Here is an 11774-nt window from a genome sequence, read left to right as displayed (position 1 = left end):
GGCTCAGAGAAATGGGTGAACTTCCCTAAGGTGACACAGCTACTGGGTGAAAGAAAAGAGATTCAAACCCTAGCAATGTGACTCTCAACCACTGTCACTTCTGGCTGAGGAGCCTCCCTGCCCAGATGACTACTAGGGGCTGCTTTACGCCAGCTCACCTTCCTCTGTCAGTGAGTGAAGCCCAACCCCACATCTCTCTCAGAGACTCACTCACTCTCTGCCATGTGACCTTGCACGAATGTCTTCTCCTCTCTGAGCCACCGTTTCCATATCTGTGAAACACAGAGTTCAAACTAGTTGAGAACTGAGGTCTTGCCATTCCAGATTCCATGAGTCTGTGAGTCTGTAACAACACAGACTTAAGAATTCCTCCTGCCGGGCGCTGTGGCTCACGCCTGTAATCCTAGCACTCTGGGAGGCTGAGGTGGGCAGATTGCTCCAGGTCAGGAGTTCGAAACCAGCCTGAGTGAGACCCCGTCTCTACCAAATATAGAAAGAAATTAATTGACCAACTAAAAATATGTATACAAAAAATTAGCCGGGCATGGTGGCGCATGCCTGTAGTCCCAGCTACTCGGGAGGCTGAGGCAGGAGGATTGCTTGAGCCCAGAAGATTGAGGTTGCTGTGAGCTAGGCTGATGCCACGGCACTCACTGTAAGCTGGGCAACAAAGCAAGACTCTGTCTCAAAAAAAAAAAAAAAAATTTCTCTCCTGCTTGCAATTTGAATTTGTCCTTGAATCAATTACATGAGTGAAATTCTCTTTTTTTCTCTCTCTCCCTTTTTTCCCCTCCCTCTCTCTCTCTCCTTCCTTTTCCTTCTCTCTCCCTCTCTCTCTCAATTTTCAGCCTAATTATGGTTAACTCTATTATTTAGAGACTTATTATCCAAGCTCATTATGAGTAATTATTCAGTCTGGAGAAGAAACAGCAACACTGCTAGTTTAATTTAATGCTTACCTAGTTCACTTAATTAGCAATAAGTCTTGGCAAAACGATGGAAGTCATGGGGTGCTGGCCAGGCTGGTGAGTGGGGAGAGGCTGTGGACTGTTCTTGGAAAGATAAATAAGGTTCTGGAGTAGAATTGTGAAAGCAGGCAGAGAACAGACTGCCAGTGAGCTGGGCCATGACATCTGTCCGGGTCGAGGCTGGTCCTTCAAAGTGAAAAGCTGCAGATTGCACAGGGCTAGTAGGACAAGCAGCAATTATTATGCACCTGCTGTTTGCCAGACCCTATGCAAGGTGCTGGGCAAACCTTATTTCTTTTCTTTTTTTTTTTTTGAGACAGAGTCTCACTTTGTTGCCCAGGCTAGAGTGAGTGCCATAGTGTCAGCCTAGCTTACAGCAACCTCAAACTCCCGGGCTCAAGCGATCCTTCTGCCTCAGCCTCCCGAGTAGCTGGGACTACAGGCTTGTGCCACCATGCTCGGCTAATTTTTTCTATATATATTAGTTGGCCAATTAATTTCTTTCTATTTATAGTAGAGATGGGGGGGGGTCTCTTGCTCAGGCTAGTTTCGAACTCCTGACCTCGAGCAATCCGCCCGCCTTAGCCTCCCAGAGAACTAGGATTACAGGCGTGAGCCACTGCGCCCGGCCCAAACCTTATTTCTTAAGCCCTATATGTGAAACTTGTACATTGAAGACAATCTAAGTATTCCTTGCCTTACATAATTCAACTCGTATAGTATGATCTCTTTTCCGTAGTCTTTCAGTAATTTTGATTAGTTAAGGAGGAAGCTTCCCATTTTATACTACTCTGTCTTTTACTTCTCTCACCCTTTTCACAAAGGGAGGTCTTGGGCTCAGGGCTTTGAGCAGGCAGCAGAATCTAGCTAAAAGTCAATGTCATGCAGCTTTGGCTTTTTAAATAGTTTTACTCTACTTATGGCATATGATAGTGGCTGTCACTGTATGGAAGTGACATAAAGTTTCCGTTGCAGTACAAATAAGTGAATTGTCATGCAGAAAAGATATTGGGTAAAAAGAAGGCAAGGTGTCACCCAGAGGTGACAATACTCCCAAGGAGAGGGGAAGATGAAAAAAGCCTCATTCAGGGCTCTTTGGTTAAGGATTATCTAGCCAGGGGTGTCGAGAAGGGCCACCCTCCTCCACTCCCAACCCGGGGCCGGCGCACTTTCCCGTCGGTCGCAGGACATCTGCTAAACCCAAATGTGGCAGCAGAATGCTGGTCAACCCAGGTTCCGGGCGCCTGCCAAGGGATCAGAGTGGTCCTCGGGACCACCTTTCCTAGCCCACCGCAGCCTCTCTCGGTTCCTCCCAGGCACCCTGTCCCAGCCCTTCGAGTCCAAACCAGGACATTCCAGCCCCTCCCTGTCTCTCCTGTCACCCCCACTGCCCCTCTGCCTTCTCATAGACTACCATTTTTTCCCCATTTCTTCCTCCCGGTCCTCGATGTACCAGTAGTTAAACCGAGACCCAAGAAGATGACTCTACAGCAAATAAGAGCAGAGGCACCATCGTTGAGCAATCACGGCCTCCCAGGGTGAGCCTGGTACATCCACGCCTGCCTTGGAGCCTGGCTGGCTGCCAGGGGCCTTTCCCGCACCCCCAGGGCCTGCCAGGCCTGTCCTGTGGCCCATCTGAGAATTGACCTGTTACCCCTCCCAGGAGACTTTGTCTCCTTAAAGGAGCGGCGAAGCAAAGTGATGGTGGCAGGGGGTGCCCACAGAGGTGTGCCCACCTGTGGCCTCCCCAGGGGTCAGGAGTCCTGCAGTCCACACTCGTGTCTCGCTCTGCCATGACACAGCCCCCAAGGGACCTCAGGGCCAGCGTTTGGCCCGTTTGGCCATCCTTGGGGGCTTTCCCACCCCCACCCAGCCCTAGGCGGCCCCAAATTGCCAGAAAACAGAAACAAATAGGTTCTGGAGCGAGCATTTTCTATCCGTATCTCAGTTTTATTGGTGGGTTTGTTGCCCGTTGGACCCGGCCGGGCCGCCTAAGCCAGCCTCTTGCTCACGCGCTCGTAGGTCACGTCTCCGACGGTGGAGGTCTGAAAGAAGCAGCCGGGACAGAGGGAGTCAGTCCCCACTCCAGGCAGAGGCCCCAAGGGGACCAGGGGGCACAGCCGAAGGAAAACCAGCCGCCAGTCCCAGCCCCAAATAGTCAGGAGTCAGGTGCGCCACTCCGCCAGGCCTCAGTTTCCCACTTTGTCCCAGTAGTCAGTGTGCAGACTCAACATGATGAAAATGCCAACCCGCTATGAGAGGGATGTGGCTCTGGGGTGACAACCTTCCCTCTCTGTTCCTTTCAGTTCAGCCCTGCGGCTCTTCCCTTGCTTGATTCCATTTAATCCTCCCAGCAGCCCTGTGAGGCTGTACCCATTAAACAGATGGGAAAACTGAAGCTTAGAGAACTCAAGCAACCCTTCCTAGGCCAAGAGGCCGTACTCCAGCACTGTGCCACATAGCTTTGCGGGCACCTGTCACATGCTTGGTGATGGGACGATACGGTCCCCACCCTCAGGAAGCCTAAAATCTAGTGGCAGAGGCAGGCAAGGGGACACTGTTCGTTGAAGGCCCACAGCGTGCTCTGCCCTGGGCCCCTGCCATCGAGACCTGCCGCCCTGTTGGGGGATGTGCACCTGTCCTCAGCCAGCGCTGACTCCTAGCAGAGAAAGGGGCACCCCTGTGGGACGGGGTGGGTGATCCCAAAGGAGGCAGGGAGCCACTGATGAGTGAAAGTGGGGAGAGAAGAGGCCTTTGGACAGAATCCTGAAGCATATACTGGATTTGGAAAAGCAAACAGGAGAAAGGGAATTCAGAGCAGAAGGAGCCACGTGGCACAGAAAGGGAGCCGGGAGAGGGTGGGGCCGCTCCTGCAGGGGGCTGGGCAGCCGGGACTAGTGGGAGGAGGCAGTGCTGGACAGGAGCATCCGGAGGAGGTTGGGCCTGATTATAACAAAGGGCAGCTGGTGCAAGGCGATTTGCACGGGGAATGGATGGAAGATGGAGTGGGGGAGGGGTGGGAGCAGGCAGGATGCTGGGGGCTCCCCCTGCACTCCCCGTATAGGGGAGAGGTGAGGAGAGCAGCGAGGCAGGGGTGCTGGTGCTGGAGGCAGGAGGAGGGGTGGTTACAAAATGCACACTCCCTGCTAGTGCAGAAGGAGGGGCACGCCCTTGAAAATTCTGGGTCTATGGAGATGGGAGACTTGCAACCAGGACAGCTCTTCTCAGTGCCCAGTGGGTGTGCAATTGCGTGTGTGTGTGTGTGTGCATGCCGGCCCTGAACTGCAGGCACCGCTCACACCACACGGGATCTATGGTCAGGAGCCTCTGGGAACTGAGAAGCAGATTCGTTCTGCTTGGGAAAATCGATGCTCTTGTCAGGCACAAACCTGCTCTATTTCTCCTGCCCTGTGCTTTTCACAGGCAGGGAGCTTTGCTTCTGGGAGTCAGAACCCACTGGCGGACAGTTCCTGTCCAAACGTGTCCCACACTTTCATCAGATCCTCTAAGCGGTCAACTTTCACCCAGGAGAAGAGAGTCACTTTTGTTCTTTTTCTGCACGTTTTTCAACACTATATATCTATTAATTTTTAAATTTAAAAAAATGTAAAAGGGGCCAGGTGTGGTGGCTCACGCCTGTAATCCTAGCACTCTGGGAGGCCGAAGCAGGCGGATTGCTCGAGGTCAGGAGTTCAAAACCAGCCTGAGCAAGAGCGAGACCCCGTCTCTACTATAAAGAGAAACAAATTAATTGGCCAACTAATATATATAGAAAAAATTAGCTGGGCATGGTGGCGCATGCCTGTAGTCCCAGCTACTTGGGAGGCTGAGGCAGGAGGATCTCTTGAGCCCAGGAATGTGAGGTTGCTGTGAGCTAGGCTGATACTGTGGCACTCCAGCCTGGGCAACAAAGTGAGACTCTGTCTCAAAAAGAAAAAAAAAAAATGTAAAGAAGATAAAAGACCTGCTGGCCTGAGAAGAACAGGCAGACAGCCTAGTCCAAAAGTCAGCTGATGGATCTGCCTTTACCATGCACTAGCTGTGTGGCCTTAGGCAAGTCACATGCTGTCTCTGAGCCTTGTAAGGCTTCTCTGTAAAATGGGAATAATGGGAGGGCACAGAGCCTCTTGGGCTGTGTTATGGACTGCATGTTTGTGTGTACCCCTGCCCCCAAGTCATATGTGGAAGCCCTAATCCCCAATGTGATGCTATTTGGAGATGGGACCTCTAGGAGGTAGTTAGGTCATGAGGGATTGGTGTGCTTGTAAGAAGACATGAAACTCCAGGCGTAATGGCTCACACCTGTAATCCCAGCACTTTGGGAAACCAAGGCGAGAGAATCACTTGAGCCCAGGAGTTCAAGGCCAGCCTGGACAACATAGTGAGACCAACCTCTAAACAAAACAAAAAATTAGCTGAGGTGGTGGCATGTGCCTGTAGTCCCAGCTACTTTGGGAGGCTGAGGCAGGAGGATCGCTTGAGCCCAGGTGTTTGAGGCTGCAGTGAGCCAGGTCCCAGCAGCACACTCACCTCCACCAGCTTGTCACCCACAATCTCCGAGGTCTGGCGGTAGTTGGGGAAGTTCGCCACCACCTTCGAGCCCTCCATCTCCACGGTGACCTGGAAGGGAAGCACAACACTGAGCCTGTGCCATCAGGGCTCCCTGCACAGGCACCCCCTTGGGGACAAAGGACTTTGCCTACAGCCCAGCGAGCTCCTCTAGGAATCTGCCCGCGTACATACAATTACATATTTCCAAAGATAGATACAGATAGATAACCTTAAATAAACCACTTAACCTCTCTGTGCCTCCATTTACCCACCTCTAAAATGGAGGTAGTAACTGTACCTACCTTATAGGTTGTTGGGAGGATTAAGTGACACATGTACAGTGTAGAGAGAACAGTGTCTGGCATGCAATGACACTGCAGTGGCATGCAGTGTCTCTCCCTAAGTGTGACCTACAGAGTTAGTTATGGTCATCAGTATTAGGACAATATGACGCTATCCAAGGATGTTGACTGCAGCATTGTTTGTAACAGTGAACAACCTAACTATCCAACTTAGGCTATCCACCAGTAAATAACCTGAACATCTATCCATGAGGGAATGGTTGAATAAATTATGGCATTTCCATGCTCTCGGATACTGTGTAGCCATTAAGAATAAGGCATGCCGGGCGCCGTAGCTCATGCCTGTAATCCTAGCACTCTGGGAGGCCGAGGCAGGTGGATTGTTCAAAATCAGGAATTCGAAACCATCCTGAGCAAGAGCAACACCCTGTCTCTACTAAAAATAGAAAGAAATTAGTTGGCCAACTAAAAATAAATAGAAAAAATTAGCCGGGCATGGTGGCGCATGCCTGTAGACCCAGCTACTCAGGAGGGTGAGGCAGGAGGATCGCTTGAGCCCAGGAGATTGAGGTTGCTGTGAGCTAGGCTGATGCCACAGCACTGTAGCCCAAGCAACAGAGTGAGACTCTGTCTCAAAAACAAAAACAAAAAAGAATAAAAAGAGAAAAAGCAAATTACTAAATTGTTTTCTTTTTGTTTTGTTTTGTTTTGTTTTCTTCGTGGACGAGGTTCTGGGGCCCCAAGAGAGGGGGGCCCCAGAATGCGCCCTACTAAATTGTTTTCTTTCAGCATTCACTAATGGCAGCCACTATGCTAGGTGCTCCCGTCACTTCTTTTTTAATCTTCATCGCAGCTCCTCATTTGAGCCAGGGGCTGCACCTAGTCCCATTTTGCACACTAGAGAGCTGAGGCTCAGGGATATGAAGTGATTGCCCAAGGCCCCACAGTTGCAGGCGGGAGAGCAGGGTTTCCAATCCAGCCTGGGAGACAGCACGACAAATCAGTTATACTCTCCGGAGGCTCAGATAGTTACCTGCCTCAGTGCAAAGGCCTGGGCGTGAAGGTCTGTCCCTGCTGTGGGACAGGTGACAAGCTATTTAATCCCATGACTCTGCCCCCCAGCTGTAAAATTCTGAGAGTAATTGTAGCAGTTTCATAGGATTAACTGCATTAAGGTGAATCAACCGCCAGAGCGGTGGCTCACGCCTGTAATCCTAGTTCTTTGGGAGGCCGAGGTGGGCGGATTGCTCGAGGTCAGGAGTTCGAGAGCAGAGCGAGAGCAAGAGCGAGACCCGGTCTCTACTATAAATAGAAAGAAATTAATTGGACAACTAATATATATAGAAAAAATTAGCTGTGCATGGTGGCACATGCCTGTAGTCCCAGCTACTCGGGAGGCTGAAGCAGAAGGATTGCTTGAGCCCAGGAGTGTGAGGTTGCTGTGAGCTAGGCTGACGCCATGGCACTCACTCTAGCCTGGGCAACAAAGCAAGACTCTGTTTCAAAAAAAAAAAAAAAGTATCAACTATTTAGCAAGTGTCTAGGTTATAGTAAGTGCTCAGCAAATATTAGCTATTTTTATTATATTACAGTGTCGATTATTGACCATTAAAAACCAGGAGCATTAAATTGCCAAGTCACTCAAGCTTTTAATGCTAGAGGCTAAACTCAAGAGAGGGGCCTCAGCTTGGGAGCATTGAGGACATGTTTGAGAAGGAGAAGTAGGCAGCAGCCTCTCACCTTGACCTTCTTGCCACCTATGGTCTGTAAGTCGCATTCCTTGCCGATGGTGAACTTGTTGGTCATGATGTGGCCCCCGGAGTAGTGCTGGGACCAGGTGAAGTTCTGCCCGTCCTGCTGCACCTCCGTGATGGTCTTGAAGTTGCGGGCCTTTTCGATCACGTCGCTGGAGAGACCTGAACCCGGCGACAAGCAGAGTGGCCATTTAAGAGCTGCCTTTAACCCATGACTTGGGGAAAGAGCTCCCCCCATCCCTGGGGCCTGCAGGTTAAGAACACAGTGCCTGAGACAGATAGTCCGTGCCTTCAAATCCCAGCTCTGCGGTGAGCAGGGTGCCCAGGGCAAGTCACTCCCTCCCTGAGCCTCAGTGTTTCCGTCTACAATCTGGGGATACTAAGGCCCATCTCACAGGGCTGTTGCAAGAATTAAATTCAACTCAGTTGTGTCTTGTGAAGCTCGTGGTACACAGTGGGTGCTTGTAAATTATAGCCGATCTTCTGATATTAATAGCAAATAAATATAACAGAAACTTGCCAAGCTCGGAAAGTTCTGGAATGAATGAGACCTTCAAGACTATATCTTCTAATGCGTCTGTTTTGCAGGTAGGAAATGAAGACCCAGAGCAGGAGGGTGGCTTCCCAGCTTCGTGGTGGAGTTTAATGGCAGAATCGGGTCAAGAACTGGGGTGGGCTCACTTCCAGTTTGACAGCACTGGACTGTGACAGGTGAAGCCCAGTCACTGCCAATAATTGACTGCAAAGGGCTCTTGCCTCTCCAAGGCCCCAGGGCACAGAGGCCCTCCTCTCAGGGCTCAGGACCAGTAGGCAGGCAAGATGTGGCCGCCAAGAGGTAGAGCCTGAGTTCTCTGGGGCTGTCTTCGGAATCTTGACAATTGCACTGTCTCAGACTTACCCCTCGGTCACCTCTCCTAGGCAGGATGTGGTGACACCACTCATCATAGGATGCTGGGTGTTAATGACCTTGGCTACTGACTTGGGCAAGTCAGGCTGAGGCCCCATCCGTAACACTGGGATAGCCCTTGTATACTGCAGACATTCAATAAAAGCTTTAATGAATGAATAAACACCAAATCTCTACTTTAAACAAGTCTCCACTTCACTAATTACTAGCTGTGTGACCTTGAGGTAGTCACTCACCTTCTCTGGGCTTTTAAGTTTTCCATCAGTAAAGTGGAGATACTAATATTCTCTAAGTGTTTTAAAGAATGTCTTAGAGTTCTTGTTATCCTCAGAGTCTAGAACAGAGTAGTTGCTCAACAAATGTGTGAATGAATGAATGAAGTCCTGCCCCACTCTACCTTAGGGTTTTGGGTTCCTGGCCCCAAGCTGGCTGTGACAAACCGGCCCCAGGGAAGGCATACTCAGGAGCTCACTCACCCAGGCGCTTCATGAACTCGTCATAATTCTTCTCGCTCTCCATCTCAAACTTGCCGTTGAAGGCCATGGCGCTGGGAGGCTGGAGGGCCAGAGAGCAGAGGGGTGAGGAGGACAGTTGATGCCGAGGGGCCTGGTGTCCTGGCTTATAAACTCTGCTCCCACTGAGGCTCGGCCCCTAAATCACCCCATCCTCCTCTCCGTCCAGCCCTGAAGAGGAAGCTCTTGCTGTTTTACGACATGGGCAGGACCTAGGGGGGCAGAGCCCCGGGGTTATTCACCCTGGAGAAGTGCTGGCTGTGTTCCCATTGCCACTGTCAGCAAAGGCCAGGGCCAGCACTGCCCCGGGTTGGAGGAGTCACCCGGCTCTCTGCCCACCCCTCCCTCCATTCACCCACGCCCTGCCCTCCCACCATGCCCTCCTGGCTCTCATTGTCCCCTGCGCCCCTCACTCAGCAACCAGAGACTGAGCACTGCTGCACGTGGGGCCTGCACCGAGGAAACATGGGTCAATGGGACTCGCGCCTTCCCCAAAAGAGCTTCCGGTTTAGACCAGGCACACACCTGCAGAGCTCTTGTGTGCATAGGAAGTGGTAGTGTCCCGGGAGCAAAGCAGATGGGGGGCCTGGGGCCTGGGGAAGGACCAACGGTGTCCAGTGGGGGGCTGGTGCACCTTTGGGGAGGAGGTGGCATTTGCTACAGGTCTCGGAGGGCTTATAGGATTTGTTGGGTTTTTTTGAGACAGAGTCTCACTTTGTTGCCCAGGCTAGAGTGAGTGCCTCGGCATCAGCCTAGCTCACAGCAACCTCACACTCCTGGGCTCAAGCAATCCTGCTGCCTCAGCCTCCCGAGTAACTGGGACTACAGGCACTCGCCACCATGCCCGGCTGATTTTTTCTATATATATTAGTTGGCCAATTAATTTCTTTCTATTTATAGTAGAGACGGGGTCTCGCTCTTGCTCAGGCTGATTTCGAACTCCTGACCTCGAGCAATCTGCCCCACATCGGTCTCCCAGAGTGCTAGGATTACAGGCGTGAGCCACTGTGCCCGGCCTCCAATTTTTTATTATAAATAACTCTGATATAAATACTCTTGTTTACACCTCCCAGTGTACATGTCAGATTACTTACTAAAGTTATTTGCTGAGGATGAATTCCCAGACATGAAATTCCTGGAACAGGGGATTTTTGTGTTTAAAATTGTTATATCTATTACTCTACTGCCTTTTAGACAGTCTGTAACAGTTTACACTCCCACCCAGATAGAGCTTATGAGAATTTCCCTCATTGATAAAAATAATGATGAAGGAACAAGGACAATAGCAGCTAACATTATTATGAGTGTTTATTTGGCAATCTACTGAGTGTTTTATATGGATTATCTCTCTCTTTTTCTTATCTTTTGGAGACAAGTTCTTGCTCTGTCACCCAGGTTGGAGTGCAGTAGTGTCATCACAGCTCACTAAAACCTAACTCCTGGGCTCAAGAGATCCTCCTGGCTCAGCCTCCCAAATAGCTGGGACTACAGGCTCACACCACCACACCCGGCTGATTTTTCTGTTTTTGTTTTTTTTTTTTTGTAGAGACAGTGTCTATTATTTTGCTCAAACTGGTCTCAAACTCCTGGCCTCCAGTGATCCTCTTGCCTTGGCATCCTGAAGGGCCGGGATGATCTCATTGAATCTTCAAAACAACTCTATAAAATATGTAATATTGTTGTTCCCATTTTGCCTAGGAGCAAACAGAGGTTCAGGGAAGTTAAGTAACTTGCCTGAAGTCACAGAGCCCCGGTGTATAGTTCATATTTATTATCGAAACAACTTTCAACATCTTTGGAGGATATTTCACCAGAAAAAAATCCCAATAATCCTATAAACCTAACACAGTAACTGTATTTATTTTTTTCTACTCTTTTCCTCCCTCTTAACACTATCTCTCTCTTTGCTCATCTTTGCTCTCTTTCTGATCAACTCTATAACAAATATGTAATAACCACAAATGCAATATTGCATTCTGCTTTTCTTCACACAGCATTAGCTGATAAACACAGTCCCATGTTTCTATAAAGCTGTCATGTTTATTGTTAGAAATGGTGGCATAGGCCGGCTGCAGTGGCTCACGCCTGTAATCCTAGCACTCTGGGAGGCCGAGGCGGGCGGATTGCTCAAGGTCAGGAATTCAAGACCAGCTCTGAGCAAGAGACCCCATCTCTACTAAAAATAGAAAGAAATTAATTGGCCAACTGATACATATACAAAAATTAGCCGGGCATGGTGGCACATGCCTGTAGTCCCAGCTACTCAGGAGGCTGAGGCAGGAGGATCGCTTGAGGCCAGGAGTTTGAGGTTGCTGTGAGCTAGGCTGACGCCATGGCACTCACTCTAGCCTGGGCAACAGAGTAAGACTCTGTCTCAAAAAAAAAAAAAAAAGAGAGAGAGAGAGATCTAAAGCATTTTTTGCAGCTCTTAAGATGTTTTGCCACGTTGGGACCGAATTGGTTTACACCCCACTTACCTGAGTTCTTAATCTCTTGGGACTCAAGGCTTAGAAAATTTCTGGTACTTTCCCCAGACATCCTGCACCTCAACGTCACAAACTGCACCATCTTGAGAATCTATTTCTTTTCCTTTGTCAACATTTATAGTGGAAAGGGTTTTCTATTTGGGAAGTAATAATTCTTCATATCAGAAAATTTGGGAAGAACAAAGCACAAATAAATTAAAAGCTACCTATTATCCTACCAAACAAAATTATTTTTCAATTGTAAAATGAATACATACTCGATGTTTAAAAAAGACAAAAGCATAAGACTATGTA

General features: G+C 49.6%; 1 protein-coding gene across 1 annotated transcript; it reads right to left on the bottom strand.

Annotated features, from left to right (window-relative positions):
- Positions 1 to 2897: 2897 nt before the first annotated feature.
- On the bottom strand, positions 2898 to 9154 carry FABP6 (fatty acid binding protein 6). Its single transcript, XM_012786331.2, has 4 exons — positions 8959 to 9154; positions 7562 to 7737; positions 5499 to 5588; positions 2898 to 3013 (listed from the first exon to the last, which is right to left on the bottom strand). Exons 1-4 carry the CDS (start codon positions 9023 to 9025, stop codon positions 2960 to 2962), a joined length of 387 nt encoding a protein of 128 aa, XP_012641785.1. The 5' UTR covers positions 9026 to 9154; the 3' UTR covers positions 2898 to 2959.
- Between the last annotated feature and the right edge of the window lie 2620 nt (positions 9155 to 11774).

The sequence above is a fragment of the Microcebus murinus genome, chromosome 21, assembly GCF_040939455.1.
Source record: "Microcebus murinus isolate Inina chromosome 21, M.murinus_Inina_mat1.0, whole genome shotgun sequence".
Lineage (NCBI taxonomy): Eukaryota > Metazoa > Chordata > Mammalia > Primates > Cheirogaleidae > Microcebus > Microcebus murinus.
This window is presented reverse-complemented; position numbering and strand designations above follow the sequence as displayed.